Source organism: Mauremys mutica, chromosome 4 (assembly GCF_020497125.1).
Source record: "Mauremys mutica isolate MM-2020 ecotype Southern chromosome 4, ASM2049712v1, whole genome shotgun sequence".
Classification (NCBI taxonomy): domain Eukaryota; kingdom Metazoa; phylum Chordata; order Testudines; family Geoemydidae; genus Mauremys; species Mauremys mutica.
The window spans coordinates 29,048,592-29,061,915 of NC_059075.1; the positions used below are offsets into that span (position 1 = coordinate 29,048,592).

The 13,324-nt window shown below is 43.7% G+C and overlaps 2 protein-coding genes across 5 annotated transcripts in view; one reads left to right on the top strand and one right to left on the bottom strand.

Annotated features, from left to right (window-relative positions):
• Positions 1 to 13,324, bottom strand: part of FAM181A (family with sequence similarity 181 member A) — a 227,070-nt gene that overhangs the window by 105,602 nt on the left and 108,144 nt on the right. The window lies entirely within an intron of this gene.
• Positions 5,283 to 13,324, top strand: part of PRIMA1 (proline rich membrane anchor 1) — an 84,906-nt gene continuing 76,864 nt past the window's right edge. The window contains exons 1-2 of one of the 3 annotated variants that reach the window (XM_045014788.1): positions 5,283 to 6,153; positions 6,485 to 6,613. In XM_045014788.1, the coding sequence (XP_044870723.1) occupies positions 6,521 to 6,613 (93 nt within the window). In that variant the 5' untranslated portion in view covers positions 5,283 to 6,153; positions 6,485 to 6,520. Of the gene's footprint in view, positions 6,154 to 6,331; positions 6,614 to 13,324 lie in introns of those variants that run through there. The other 2 variants (XM_045014786.1, XM_045014787.1) reach the window with 2 other exon arrangements.

Below are 13,324 nucleotides of genomic sequence, written 5' to 3' on the forward strand. Positions count from 1 at the left end.
TAACCAGGAAGAAAAATGCTTTTCAATGTAGGAGGCGTGTTTTGGAAATGACTCCTCTGGTGTCCATTTCTGGTTTCTGAAACGCTGACGGGCGTGATCAGGGGTGATGCCCATTCTGAGTTTGGCCTTGGTTAGAAATAGTTGAAAGTCGTTCATTTGGCCCTTAGGCATTTCAGCTGCCACCAGGGCTAATTGTCCGCAGAGCTGTGGCCTCAGCTCTACCATGTATTCTGCTTCAGGAAGACGGTATCCCAGACAGGCCCTTTCAAAGTTTTCTAAGAAGGCCTCAACATCTTCACCTGCCCTGTAGGCGGGAAATTTTCTCCGAGAAGGTTGATCATTAGGTTGAAGAGGGGTTGGATTGGGTGGAGTTTGCTGTTTAGTTTTTTCTAATTCCAGAGCCTGTCTCTGGATTTCCAGTTCTTTGTCTTTCAACTCCAGTTGTTTTTTGTGCTCAGCCTCTTTGGCTTGTATTTTCTCCATTTCTCTCTTGTGCTCAGCCTCTTTGGCTTGTATTATCTCCATTTCTCTCTTGTGATCAGCCTCTTTGGCTTTTTCTTTCATTTCAATCTCCTTGAGTTTTAATTGTAATTCCATGTCTTGTAATTGCAGTTCTTTGTGTCTTGTTTCCAGTTTAGATGCGGCCTTGGCACTCATTGTGTCTGTGTCCTGGCGCTGGCCACACCCCTCTGCAGTCCGTGAACTGTTTGTGGTGTTTGACAGTCCCTAACCCTGGCTATGATAACTTGAGTACAGAAAGATAAAGCAATCCTCTGTATAGCAAACTGTGGTTTGTGTAATGTGACTGTTTTGTACTGAGAAAGAGGGAAAGAGTAAAAAAAAATTCCTCTGTCTCCCTCTGCTCTGAGTTGCTGTACTCAGCAGCCCAGCTGAAAGGCTGCTGCTAACAATACCCCTGAGAAAAATCTGGTCTATTCCTCAGGGATTGGTGTTCTCCTGTCTTCTGATCCTTTCAAAAGACACAGGGAGAGAAAAAAAAAAAAAAAAAACAGAAACCTGGCTGGAGGGTTTGTCTCTTTCCCCCCCCCCAAACCTGTTTTTCCTGTTGGATGGGAATGTACTTTGTCGAGCACTTCCCCCCACCTTAGGAATCCTGAGTGATATCTCGTCTCACAATGGACGAAAACACCGCTCCACAGGGGGCTTTGTAACAGAAAGCCCTGGAAGAAACTGAAAATCTTCTAACCCTGAAACTGCTTCAAAACCACCTTTTTCTCAAGCTGCCTGTCCAAGCGACAAGTAAGAAAAAGAGAATGCTCCCTTCAGCGTAGCCCAGCTGAAAAAAATTCCTTCTAACAATGGGATCGAAACTCCGCTGCCACCATGTCAGGAGTCTACCCTCACTTGAAACTGGGCGGTTTCAAAGTGAGGACCCGCATGTCTTCCCCCCACCCCAAAATCCTAGGGTAGGTCTCCTTCAGGCTGCCACCACTCGGTCGATTACGTGGGCCGAGACACCCCTATATTCCCCCTCCCACTCCCCTTTCCAGAGACGTTCCCTGGGGAAATACAGATCCACTCATCGGAGGGAAACCTCCCCCCCCCCCCTCTCTCCTAGCCACTGGAAAGAGATACCTGATTCAACTGTTTGAATCAAACCCCGGAGGAACTATCTCCCCCCTCCCTTCTCTGCCCGGAGATAAGCCTGTCTCACCACCGAGAGAGTGTCTTCGCCCCTCCCCCTATCCACAGTAGAAGGGATTTAATCAAGTCTTTATAGAAAGAATTTATTAAAAGGAAAACAAGAAAATACAGAATCTCTATGAGCCCAAGCTGGACACTCATAGGGTATAACCTTGCTAAGTTTTGGAGAGAATCCTCTCTCTTTCTCAGTACACAAAACAGCAGAATAAGAATAATCAATAACAAACACACAGAATTGCAAGCATAGGATTATTAGGTGAGGACACAACGTATCTTTCTAATACTCACTATCTTGACTAGAAGAAATTAGTTCAGAAAGGTGGAAACTTGTAGACTTGATTAAAACATCTGGACCCTTGTAACTCCAGACGGCTAAAGACAAAGACCCCCCCCAAACAGAGGGAAAAGTTCCCTCCTAGGAGTTTCAAATTCTCTTCCCTGATTGGTCCTCAGGTCAGGTGTCCACCAGGTACTATGTTTTAACCCTTTACTAACTATTCATGACAGGGTGTACTTAACTTTACACACTTAAATATTTTCTTAAGCTCTGCTAAATCAGGGTCTATAATTCTTTAATGACCCAATCATATCATTTATCTTTCTCACAGAGGTAAAATTCTGGGGTCCTATTCTCCCCCTGTAGAAAACCAGTAAGTCCCCCTGGAGTTAATGGAGGACACTGGTATCATATGTGGAGGAGAACAGGGTCCATACTCAGCACTTACACATGCTAAAATCCCATTCGCTTTAATGGGAGATTTGCCTGAGTAAAGACTACAGGATTTGACCCACAGTTCAACATTTGATTTAAAATATTTGCGGTCCAGTGGTTTCATTAAAGCCAAATTACCACCCCAAAGCAGAAAAGGTGCCAGTCAGGTAGGCCAAAATCAGCTCTTAAGGCCACGTCTACACTACTCGCTGGATCGGCGGGTAGTAATCGATCTATCGGGGATCGATTTATCGTGTCTCGTCTGGACGCGATAAATCAATCCGTGAAGCGATGCCCGTACTCCACCTCGTCAGGAGGAGTAAGCGCAGTCGACGGGGGAGCCGCAGCAGTCGACTAGCTGTCGTGAGGACGGCCAGGTAAGTCGAACTAAGATACTTCGACTTCAGCTACGCGAATCAATCCCCGCCCCCCAGTGTGGACCAGCTCTTAGTTACACTAGTGCCGCAACACCAACTGTGGCTGCTCTCATGGAACTGGGAGTAGAGTTTGGTCCACTGTGCCCTTAGTTCCCTGGTGTGTCTTTGGGCCAAAGGAACAACACTTAGAGCTGGTACTAGGACAATTGCTAATGGCAGGAGAATCCACAGTTCTTTTGACATTAAGTCACTGTAAACATGGAAAGAAAAGAAATCTGTGTTGTATTTTTTGGCTTACAATGCCTTAAGCCTTATCTCTCATTCTGTCAGGAACCAAGAACTATGTATACAGATGGTGCAATTTATTATGGTCTGTACTGCGATCAAGTGCTGAAATACCTTCAGGGAATCACCAGAAAGCCCGAAAAGCTTGCAGTCTCTTGTGACTCCAGCTCGGTAAAACTATAATTGAACAAGGACAATATATTAAGTACTGTATGTTATGCAGTAGACCTATGGAAAAGGAGTGCGGCTTTTTCAGCATCATTACAGAAAATATATTTATTATACAATTACTGACTGTATCCAAGGTCATCAGCTATGCATCTCTCTTTATTCTGCCCTCTCTCAAACACACACATTCATTTACAAATAAATACGTAGTTCTATTGGGACAAATTCATCCTGGTCCATTAAGTTCAGCTGCATTGTGTCCATTTATAAGACATTGCTGAGCTTGATTCCCTTCACTTACACTAGTGTAAATCAGGGGTAAGTTCACTGAAGTCAGTGGAGTTACACCAATGTAACAGTGGTGTAAGAGAAGAATTCTAGCCCTTATTTGCAATGGCGTTGACATATTTTTATTCTTGCTTCACAAAGTGGAGTCGTGAAACAGTAATTTTGCTTAACTAGGCTGAATTTGTGCCAAAAACATAGAGAAAAAAATTAATCTCGCATCCCTGCGCTCCCTCATTCAAACCTGTGTATAAAATACATAACTAGAGCTGGGCTTAAGACTTCACATCTGGAGCCCAAGCACTGCAATATTTGAGATGTTCAGCTCCAGGATTTTGCTTTGGCCCATCATAAAGACAGCGACCAATTTGCAAAATTTGGATCTGGATCCAGATTTGGATTTCAAACACCCCCACAGACTGGGAGGTGTTCAGATGAGACATTTTGATTTAGGCCCATCTCTCTCCATAATTAGAAACAGAGTGTGACACTAAAAATTGACTCAAGCTATCGACGCAGCAAAAATGTTTATTAGCGTGTTGACATATGACAAATCTAACTTACAGAAACAGCCACTATTCACAGGCCCTCCTGCAGCTCTGCTCATTAACAGGCTCACTAAAAAACTAAACCCATTTTCATCTTTCCACTCTAGTTCTTCTTTGTAAAGAGGCAAGACTGTGCCACCCTTACAATAAAGGATTCTTTATTCACTTCCCTGCACGCGCTCTTAAATGTTCCAATGTGCTTCATTATCACATAGAAACACAATAGAAACGAATGTCTCAAAGTGTCTTTCATTATTACATCTCACGAAACACGAAAAAAAAAACCCCATACAGCAAATAATTCACTCACATGACAGGATAATCCCACACGCCAGGTTGAAAGAAATGTCGCTTCCCAGCAGAAGGCATCTGACTGACATTTGTACCCTTTGTGGCCCATCAAACCTTCAGGGCTTCAAGTCGCATGGCTGTCAGGGCGCTGACTATGTTTAAGCTTTGAGTGACTTTTTTGCTTGTCTTTGTTGCAATATTGGTTTTATTAATGTGCTTTAATCTCGGATAGGGAAGGCCCAGCCCTGGGAGTCAGGAAACCTGGGGGTCTACAACCACCGTTGTCACACACTTGCTGTGGGACCATCAACATGCCACTTAGGACCTGACTTTCAGACGTGCTGAGCACCCAATAGCTCCCCTTGATTGCAACAGGAGCAGCAGGTGCTTAGGCCTTTGAAAATCCAGCCATTAACCGCTCTCGTCCTGTTTCTCTCTCTTTAAAATGGGGATGATGATACTTTCCCGACCCTGCTGGGGCGCACTGGGGCTAAATCCATTAATACTGTAAAGTGCTTTGGGATCCTCAGATGGCAGGTGCTGCAGAAACATTCATACTAATTGATTGTATTTTCTATAACTGTGTCTCCTATAGTAGCCACTTGTATAGAAATGAGTAAAACAATTAAACCTGCAAGTGTTCCTGGGCTTCACTTATTCCACTGAGGTGCCCCATGGGGGGGGGGTATTTGCAAAGCCACACTCGCCTCCCAGAACGCTGCTAACTTGCCTCCAGCAGCAATGGGGGCGGAGGGGAGGGGGAGGAGAGGGGAAGCGTGTCAGTTTCCAACCTGCAATGATCTCGTAATGAGTGTGGGAGAAAACCCCTGAGCCTCCCAAGAAGAAATCCCCGATCGAGTGTCATCAGCCGAGCCTAGGAGGGAAGAAAAAGCACCGAGCCAAGTGCCAAACACACAATGGGCTCGCTAGATGGGTATGAAAAATCACTGCAGCAGCAGCAGGCAGGGGAGAGATTAAATTCACAGGCGAGCCAGGAGCCTCTGGCTTTGCTCTCATATTCCTCCCCCACCCCTTCCCTTTTGCATGTGCAGCGCCTCTCCAGCCCTGTCGTCCTCCCTGCTCCCTCCCCATGGGCTCTGCACAGCCGACCTCTCTCTCTCTCTAGCCTGCTGTTTCTTGGGGCTCTGGTGATGGACAGCTGAGGATCTGGTACCCAGAGGAAGTGGCAAGGCACTAGACACCAACCCTACTACTTGCAGGAAGGGAGCTCTGTGCGGACGGGAGCAGTTGATCTCTTCGCTTTTGGAGAGGAGAGGGGCTAGAGGGAGCGGATTTCACAGCCGATTTCGCTTGGGCTCCAGGGCACCTTGTCTGGCACTTTTACTTTGGGGAGCCTGCAGTTTTGTTGCAATTGCAGAGAGAGAACGAGGGAGGGATTGCTCCGAGACTCGGACTATCCTCTGGGGCTTCGCGTCCTACCTACAGCCATTGAGACCAAGTGGCGTTTTGCAGGCTGGAGCCCAGGTTCATTTTCGGGCGGTGGGCTCCCTCCTCGGAGCCAGAGAGACACACACAGGACTGGCCGGGCTGCTGCTGCTGCTGCTTTTTGCTGGGCAAGCTCCTGTTCTGAGAAAGGAGCCCCTCACCTCCGCCCCTCCTCCCCCCGATGAGAGGCGGCTGGGCTCCAGGGATCCGGCTCAGCAGCGAGCGGAGGCAACGCCAGGGGGGAGCCAGGCGGCGCGCCAGCTGCGACTGATCCTGCTGCAAACTTTTCTGCCTGCACCCAGTGCCCCGCCACAGCATGTAAAGGAAGCGCCAGCAGCGTCCTGCTTCACCTGAGACCCAGAGCCCAGCCCCCAAGGTAAGGAGGAAAACAGCAGCGATCTGGGTGCTTGCCCTGCGCGGCAGGAGCTGCGCTACGAGCATCACCGACACCCATTCTCTTGGGGCGGGGGTCCCCGCCGCTGGCACGCCCGAAGGGGCGGGGAGAAGGGGAAGCTGGGGAGGGGGGTGCACGTCTTGTTGACCCGGGAAGCCAGGACTTGCTTGTAGCTGCGAAGCTTTCCAAAGGCCCCTCCCGCGCCTTTAGAAATAAAGTTGGGAAGCTCTCGGGGAGGGAGGCGCCGTGCTCTGCGGGTGGGAGTGCGATCGGAAACGCCTTTGCTGTGCGCTCTCCCCGTTCGGTTACACAGGTCGTGAGCCGACGAGCCCCTTCGCCCAGAGGAGTGATGCTGATCAGAGAGCTGCTGCTGCTCCTCCACGGCTGCTGGCCTTCCCTGCTGCTGCACTGTGCCCTCCACCCCCTCTGGGGCTTCATTCAGGTAACTCCAACCTTGCCCCAGCCCCGGGCACCTTTAACTCAGAAGTTGGGTCGGAGGGGGCAGGCAGCACAGATGAACCTCTGGCGTTATTTACTGATGCCCCGTGACCGTAGCCCGGAGTGGGAGAAGGGAGAGGACTCTCTTGAGCTGGAAATAATCACTGCTGGTTGGGGTCCTGGATCCTGGGGCTTCCTGCCCCATACTCTCCTGGTGGGGTTTGGGAATAAGTGGTGTCTGATAGCTTCATCTCCTGGATTAGGAGAGTGTTTAGAGACAGATACATGTTCCTGTACTGTTAAAAAAGATGAAATTGGAGATCACTGTCACCCAGAGCCAGAGAAAGAGACTCTAAGACTTCCTGTAAAATCCAGAGTGCCATTTAGATCTCTGAATGCTGCACTCCCCCCACCTTTAAAGTCTGTCTGTCGTCACTGCTGAAAATGGTCCTTAGTTTACAGGTCAAAATGGTGCATTTAGAACAACTTCTAATTGCTTGGGTTTGACTCAAAAGTGGGCGGTTTTAAATGGCTTTTTATATTTTTGGCATCTCAGACATACCCCACTTTTAAATTTTCCTTATTTTCATATACTTCTGAATATCTGAATGTTCTACAGAGAACTTCAGTGACCTCTCAAACAGTTCAGCGTGCACATGGTGATATATACGAATGTTAAACAACAATACTAGAGAGACAAAGTGGGTGAGGTAATATCTTTTATTGGACCAACTTCTGTTGATGAGAGACAAGCTTTTGAGCTTACACAGAGCTCTTCTTCAGCTCACCTCACTGACAGAAGTTGGTCCAATAAAAGATATTACCTCACCCACCTTGTCTCTCTAATACCCTGGGACCAACATGGCTACAACAACACTTCAAAAAACAATACTGTCATTCATTACTTACAGCGATTTGTAAACTCATCCAGGGACATACTTTGTGTCCATCTCTGTCTGCAAAGAAAGTCACACTTGGTGCTGACTTAATAATAAATATTAAAATTATATACATAGAGAGAGAGAGAGGGAATGCACATGTGCGTGTATTTTATATGATGAATGAAATCCTGGCCCCAGTGAAGTCAATAGGGACAACTCACACTCATTTCCATGGAGCCAGGATTTCTGCATGTATAAAATAGACTATGTACACACAGAGAATTGTTCAGATTTTAATTTTTGCAAATTGTTGACTTTGGAAACTGATAGTCGTCCATGTAGCAGGGAGGAATAGCCCAATATATGTAGCTGTTGCTTGCCTAGTTATAATTCCAATTTCTTTCGATTACTGCTGATTACAGAGGGACATAGAGGCCTTTCTAGGGAGTCTAAGTGATCAACATCCTAGAGAATCTTGTGTCTGTAGAACTCGAGTTGTTCTTTCTGAACAAGATGTGGTTGACCTTTTTAAACATGTTGACAGTGAGCGGGTTTAGAGTGTAATTACTATAGGTGGCAATATGTACAAAACAAGGAACACATTGGGGAAGTGCTGAAAGCCTCATTCTGGTAATTTTTGGCATGGTGTCTGAAGTGTCTCTGAACTGAGAATTCACTGGATAAAAGCTGAATCAGCTTTGTCCATTCGCAGCCTCTGACTGTTATGTGGTGTGACCTTGATTGTAATGTGGGGTGACCAGTGACCTTTCTGCAGATGGACTCGGAGAAAACAGCAGACTACAATGGACAGTGAGCTTCCAATTCAGGCAACCAGGAAACCAGCAAAACTAACTAAAACACATCCCTTTGATATTTTACACTTTATTTATAATATATGTCTTCAAAGCAGTAATTGATGAGCTAGTCGAGTACTGTTTCAGCACAGAGCAACTGCAGTTTCTTTTTTGGCGAAAACATAGCAAAGACTTAATGTCCTTTACTCTCTGTTCTAAACTTAGTGGACTCCGAAAGATTACACTGAGATTTTTTTTATTTGTTTTAACATTTGTCTCTTATAAGATTTGTGAGCTCTCCAACTGCAATAAATAATTTATTCATTCTGCTGGCTGTCCTGCTCTAGAATTCAGATGGCTAAACTAGTTTCTGTAATTGAAAGTGTATATAGTTAAGGAAAATGCAATGACGTGAAAAGAGCAGCATTTTGAAAACCATCTCCTTCAAAAGATCAGGCAGTCACCAAAATTTGCATGAGCACCCTTCACACAAGTCACTCAGGTGATTTAATTAAAAATAAATCAATAATATTTTAAATAGGTTGTGAAACAGGCAAACCAGAGTTGCCCAGCCTTCCTCTGCAATAGTTTAGAAATTCTACTGCCTGATTCTTGATTGATAACTGCAATATTTTTAGTGTTTTGTATGAGTCCAGTCAATCAATCTGCTCATATTAGAGTTTTTACTTGCCCACCCCACCCAGTGATAAAAGTATAAGGCTCACATATGCATATAGTAACGCAAAGATCATGCATGGAATAGCCAAGAGTGCCCTTAATGAGGCATGACGTTTGCACATTCTTTGTATTAAACCTTAAACTGAGCCATGCGGTATCCATATATGATCCTAGCTCTTTTACCAATATGAATTCCCTTCCATCAAGATTAGACTCAAAGGGAAAATCATCCCAGGTACAAGTTCTCATAAGTAAATGGGCCAAGATTTTGGGTCATATTCAACCCTGGTGTAACTTCATTTACTAAGAAGGGATGAATTTGATCCATAATCTTTAGCTAAATAAGCCTAGCCTCATAACTTTGCCCAGACTAACCAGAATAATTCTGTAGCAACTTTTCTGCTTTTCAGGAAATTAATGAAACACTCTCAGGAAAAAAAGTAGGACATACCCAGAGAGCCTGGGTTCCATGAGCAGGTTGTCAATACTGTTCCAGTTAGGTTACCCACACCTGAGGGAAGTGGAAGAGTTGCCAGAAATAGTGAATTGCAGTGGTGCAGGTCCAGTCCAAGTCCAAATTTTCCTCTATAGCATTTTCCAGACTTAACCTTTTTCATGTGGAGCACACAGCTAAAAGTCTTTTCCAGGCCCTCACTGTTCTCTCACTGTCATGCCCCCTTTCTCTCTCCATTCTGTCAATGATATCCATCTGACTTTCTCATTTATCTTCTGTTCCCACCACTCTCTTCGCTCTTCCTTGCATGCTGCTCTTGGCACATGGACTACTTTACCTGAACTAATCTGTCAGGGTATTACCTCTTCTCATTCCCTCCCCAAGACCTATTTCAAAACATCCACAAGAAATCAGCCAGATAAGGGTGGCTAGGTGAGGAGCAGTTGATGTTAATTTATTTAAAAAAACAAAAACAAAATAAAACAAAAACCACCAAGCCTCACAATACTATTAAATGATTTGGAAGCATCAAGTTGTACATTTTGCTGGCCCATCTATTTGCATGAATTATTACTGCTGCCCTGGTCCTCTCTCCCTTTAGCTTCCTGTTGTTTGCTTTGCTCAATTGTTGGGACTTGTTTTAAATTAGGTTATAAGCATGTCAGGGCAGTGACCACGTTGTTCTATTTATTTGTATAGAACCTAGCGCCATTGGGCCCCAATTCTGCTTGAGGCCTTTGAGGGCCACCATAATACAAATAATAGAAAATAATAAACGGGCATCATAAATTAATGGGGACAAAATCTTATCTCAGAAAATCTGTCTCACTGATGTAAATCTAGAGTGACTCTGTTGTGGCTTCAGTGGAGTTATTTGGGATCTACACCAATGGAAATGATATCAGACTGCTAGACAACTGTCATGACAGAAAGTTATTGTCACATCAAGTAGGCAGTAAGGGTTCTTGATTCTCTATTAGTTGATAGCACTTTTTTTTTCGGTCAGACTATCATCCTTGCACTTGATTCAGAATGTCTCATAGAGACCATCAATTGGGGACTGCACTGTAATCCTCTATTCTCAAATGTGGAATCCATCCTGCTTTATGTAGTGTGCAGATGAATTGCTGTGATCACGTATTGTCCCACTGAAGTCAGTGGGGCTCTGCACAGGTGCACCTTTGCACCCCCGTGCTATGCAATGCAGAACTGGGAACAGACTTTCTGTAGAAAATCCTTGATTAAAAAGAAACAACCTCACAGACATGGACTTTATATAACTGACTATACAAGCAAGCAATTGCTTTCCAATTTGAATGTATTTATACCACTTTTTGTTTGCTTTTCCATGCAAACAGATTTTTATTTACCTGAGTATTAGGAAATGTCTGACCTTTATGCAAAATACATTCACGTAAATTGTTCAAACAATTATGAATAATGAAAACATTAATAAAAATCAGCTCTGTCCATAGGTAATTTGAGAATGGAGAAAGGAGTAAATTCTTTGCCACTGATAGTTCACCTAGTTCTAAGTCCAGGCAACCTGAGAGGCTGACCTGACACATTACTGAATGTATTGAGAAAACCAGATTCAAAACAAAGAATTCATTTTTTTAGACAGGCCAATGAGACAAAACTTCTCAGCCATGTCCACCAATAGGAAGTGTCACTGAAAGCTCAAAGGACAAGGAAACAAATCCTGGTCAAAAAATATCTACAGACACTCGTGACCCCTTGCAAAGGCAATCTTTGGGCAATAAACTGAATGGAAGCCATACTGATATTTGTCTGATAATTCCTTGTTTATGAAGTGTTTCTGAAGTTTTTCTGTGGCTAAATTAACATTTGACAAAATGAACAAATGGTAAAGTTTGAGACAGGTCCGTAATTAGCAGAATCTTCCATAAAAGGTCTAGACTTTTTCAACATACCTTTCACTCCTGTCATCTTCTGTAAAGGCAGCTGACCTTGAATTGTACACATTAGATACAGAAAAAGATCTATTAGGTCATGTGTTTCATCAGTCTCTGCCAGTGCAGGATTATTCCCTACAGTACATTTTCTACATTTAGGTTTAAAAGACTCACGTAATGGCCTTTCATCAGAAGACTAATCGACATCATCAGAAGTAAAGATTTTCCTGAGAATGAGCCAACATTTTTCATATTCTTTTTCTTAATTCTATCTCATTACTTCTAGTTAATCCCCTTGTAATAATATTTAACTAATCCTCTCCTATTATAAGGCTTTCACTCCTCTCTGGTTAGTCCTCTTTCAGCTAACCTATACATCTTTAGAGTTTTTAAAGATCTTTCCCTTTAAGACAACCCCTTGAGTAAGGGTGAAATCTACAATGTTCATCATAATTCCTGAAAATTTCCAGATGCTCTGCTGTGTGACAAAGCAGCCAAGGGAGTAAAAGCCCACCCCTTTGAATCTAAGCCATTTGCTGAGAATAAATCAGTGTGAGGAAATATAGCCAATATGGACTAAGGCATCAAAAAATACCCCAAAAACTAAACAGAAATAGGATGCTCCACTGCAGTATGGCTGGACACATATAGGGTTAATCTTGTCTGCAAAATAATTGAGAAAAATGTCCACTGGCTTCTGAGGACATGCTATTACCAGTCCACAGTAAGACAGCCTCTGGGGATTTAAAAGGCAGTCAATAGTTCTAAAAATAGACAGAGCCTTTTGGTCTTGGCTGATATTAAATTAGAGTAATAAGTCAATCTAGCCTTCCCATACCATCACTATCATCGTATGTTTATACACAGAGCTTCTTCTAGGCGGTAAATGAAGAGTTTGCTCCGAATCCCTCTAGTGTTATTCCATCCCATCACTAGTCACCTCCATTTTCCCTGGCTCCCAAGTAATTTTAGTGACCTAAAGTAAGCACCAAATTGAATACCAGGACAAGGGACGATATCGTTATGAGTTGATAGCCTCCTTAGTTAGCTGACAGTGCGCATTGGAATGATATTGCCCCACAACCTCCCTGATGAGTATAAATTTTATCACTATCAACCAAAGCCATGAAAGACCGCAGGTCACAGCCCAGCACAGGTCAGCAGAGTTCAGCATTGTAGCAAGCTAGTGTTTTGGCTATTGCTGAAACTATCAATACAACAATACTATATATAAGCAGTGTAAGAATAATGAACATGACATATAGATTCTTCAGAGGCTTGTGAACTCTGGGAGCTCAATTTAGAGAGAAAAAGAAGCCTGCTTAGCAATCAGATTTATCACCAGTTCTGGAGGATTATACAGTTGAGTCACTTTGATTCATTAGAGTGTTCAAAGAGTCCATGTAAGTTCCTGGAAACTTTTTGGGATGGTCTATAACGGTCTCTTTATTACTTCCTGATTGTAAGGGAGACAGTTGGAAAGTATTTGTGATTAAATCTGTTTTTTCCTATATTTGGTAATAGATTTTGATAAGTTGTTTAAGGTACTGAATCTTCTGAGGCCTGCTATTCGGAGCCTCTCTCCAACTCATCACTTTTTCTTTTCCCTTTTGCACTCACTGCTGTTTGAGCTACAAAATACTATTTCCAAATAACCAAAGCCACAGGGTGTATTTAGGTATACAGTGCACGTGGACTGTAGTGTGTGCACCAGTGGTACATTTGTTAAAACTGCAGTTTTTGTATATGGCCAGAAATAGGAGTACAATGTATGTAACTTTAATGTGGCCAGAAGATGGCATACACCACACTTTCCCTTTGCAAGGATCAATGCATTTTATTATAATCAAATGACAGTTAATCAAAAATTATTCAATAGACCATTACTAATATTACTTCCACATAGTATCCTCTATAAAACCCTGGTTCAGTAAAGCACTCCTATTCAAGACTGCACTTATGTACATGCTTAAATACTTCACAGGGACTTAA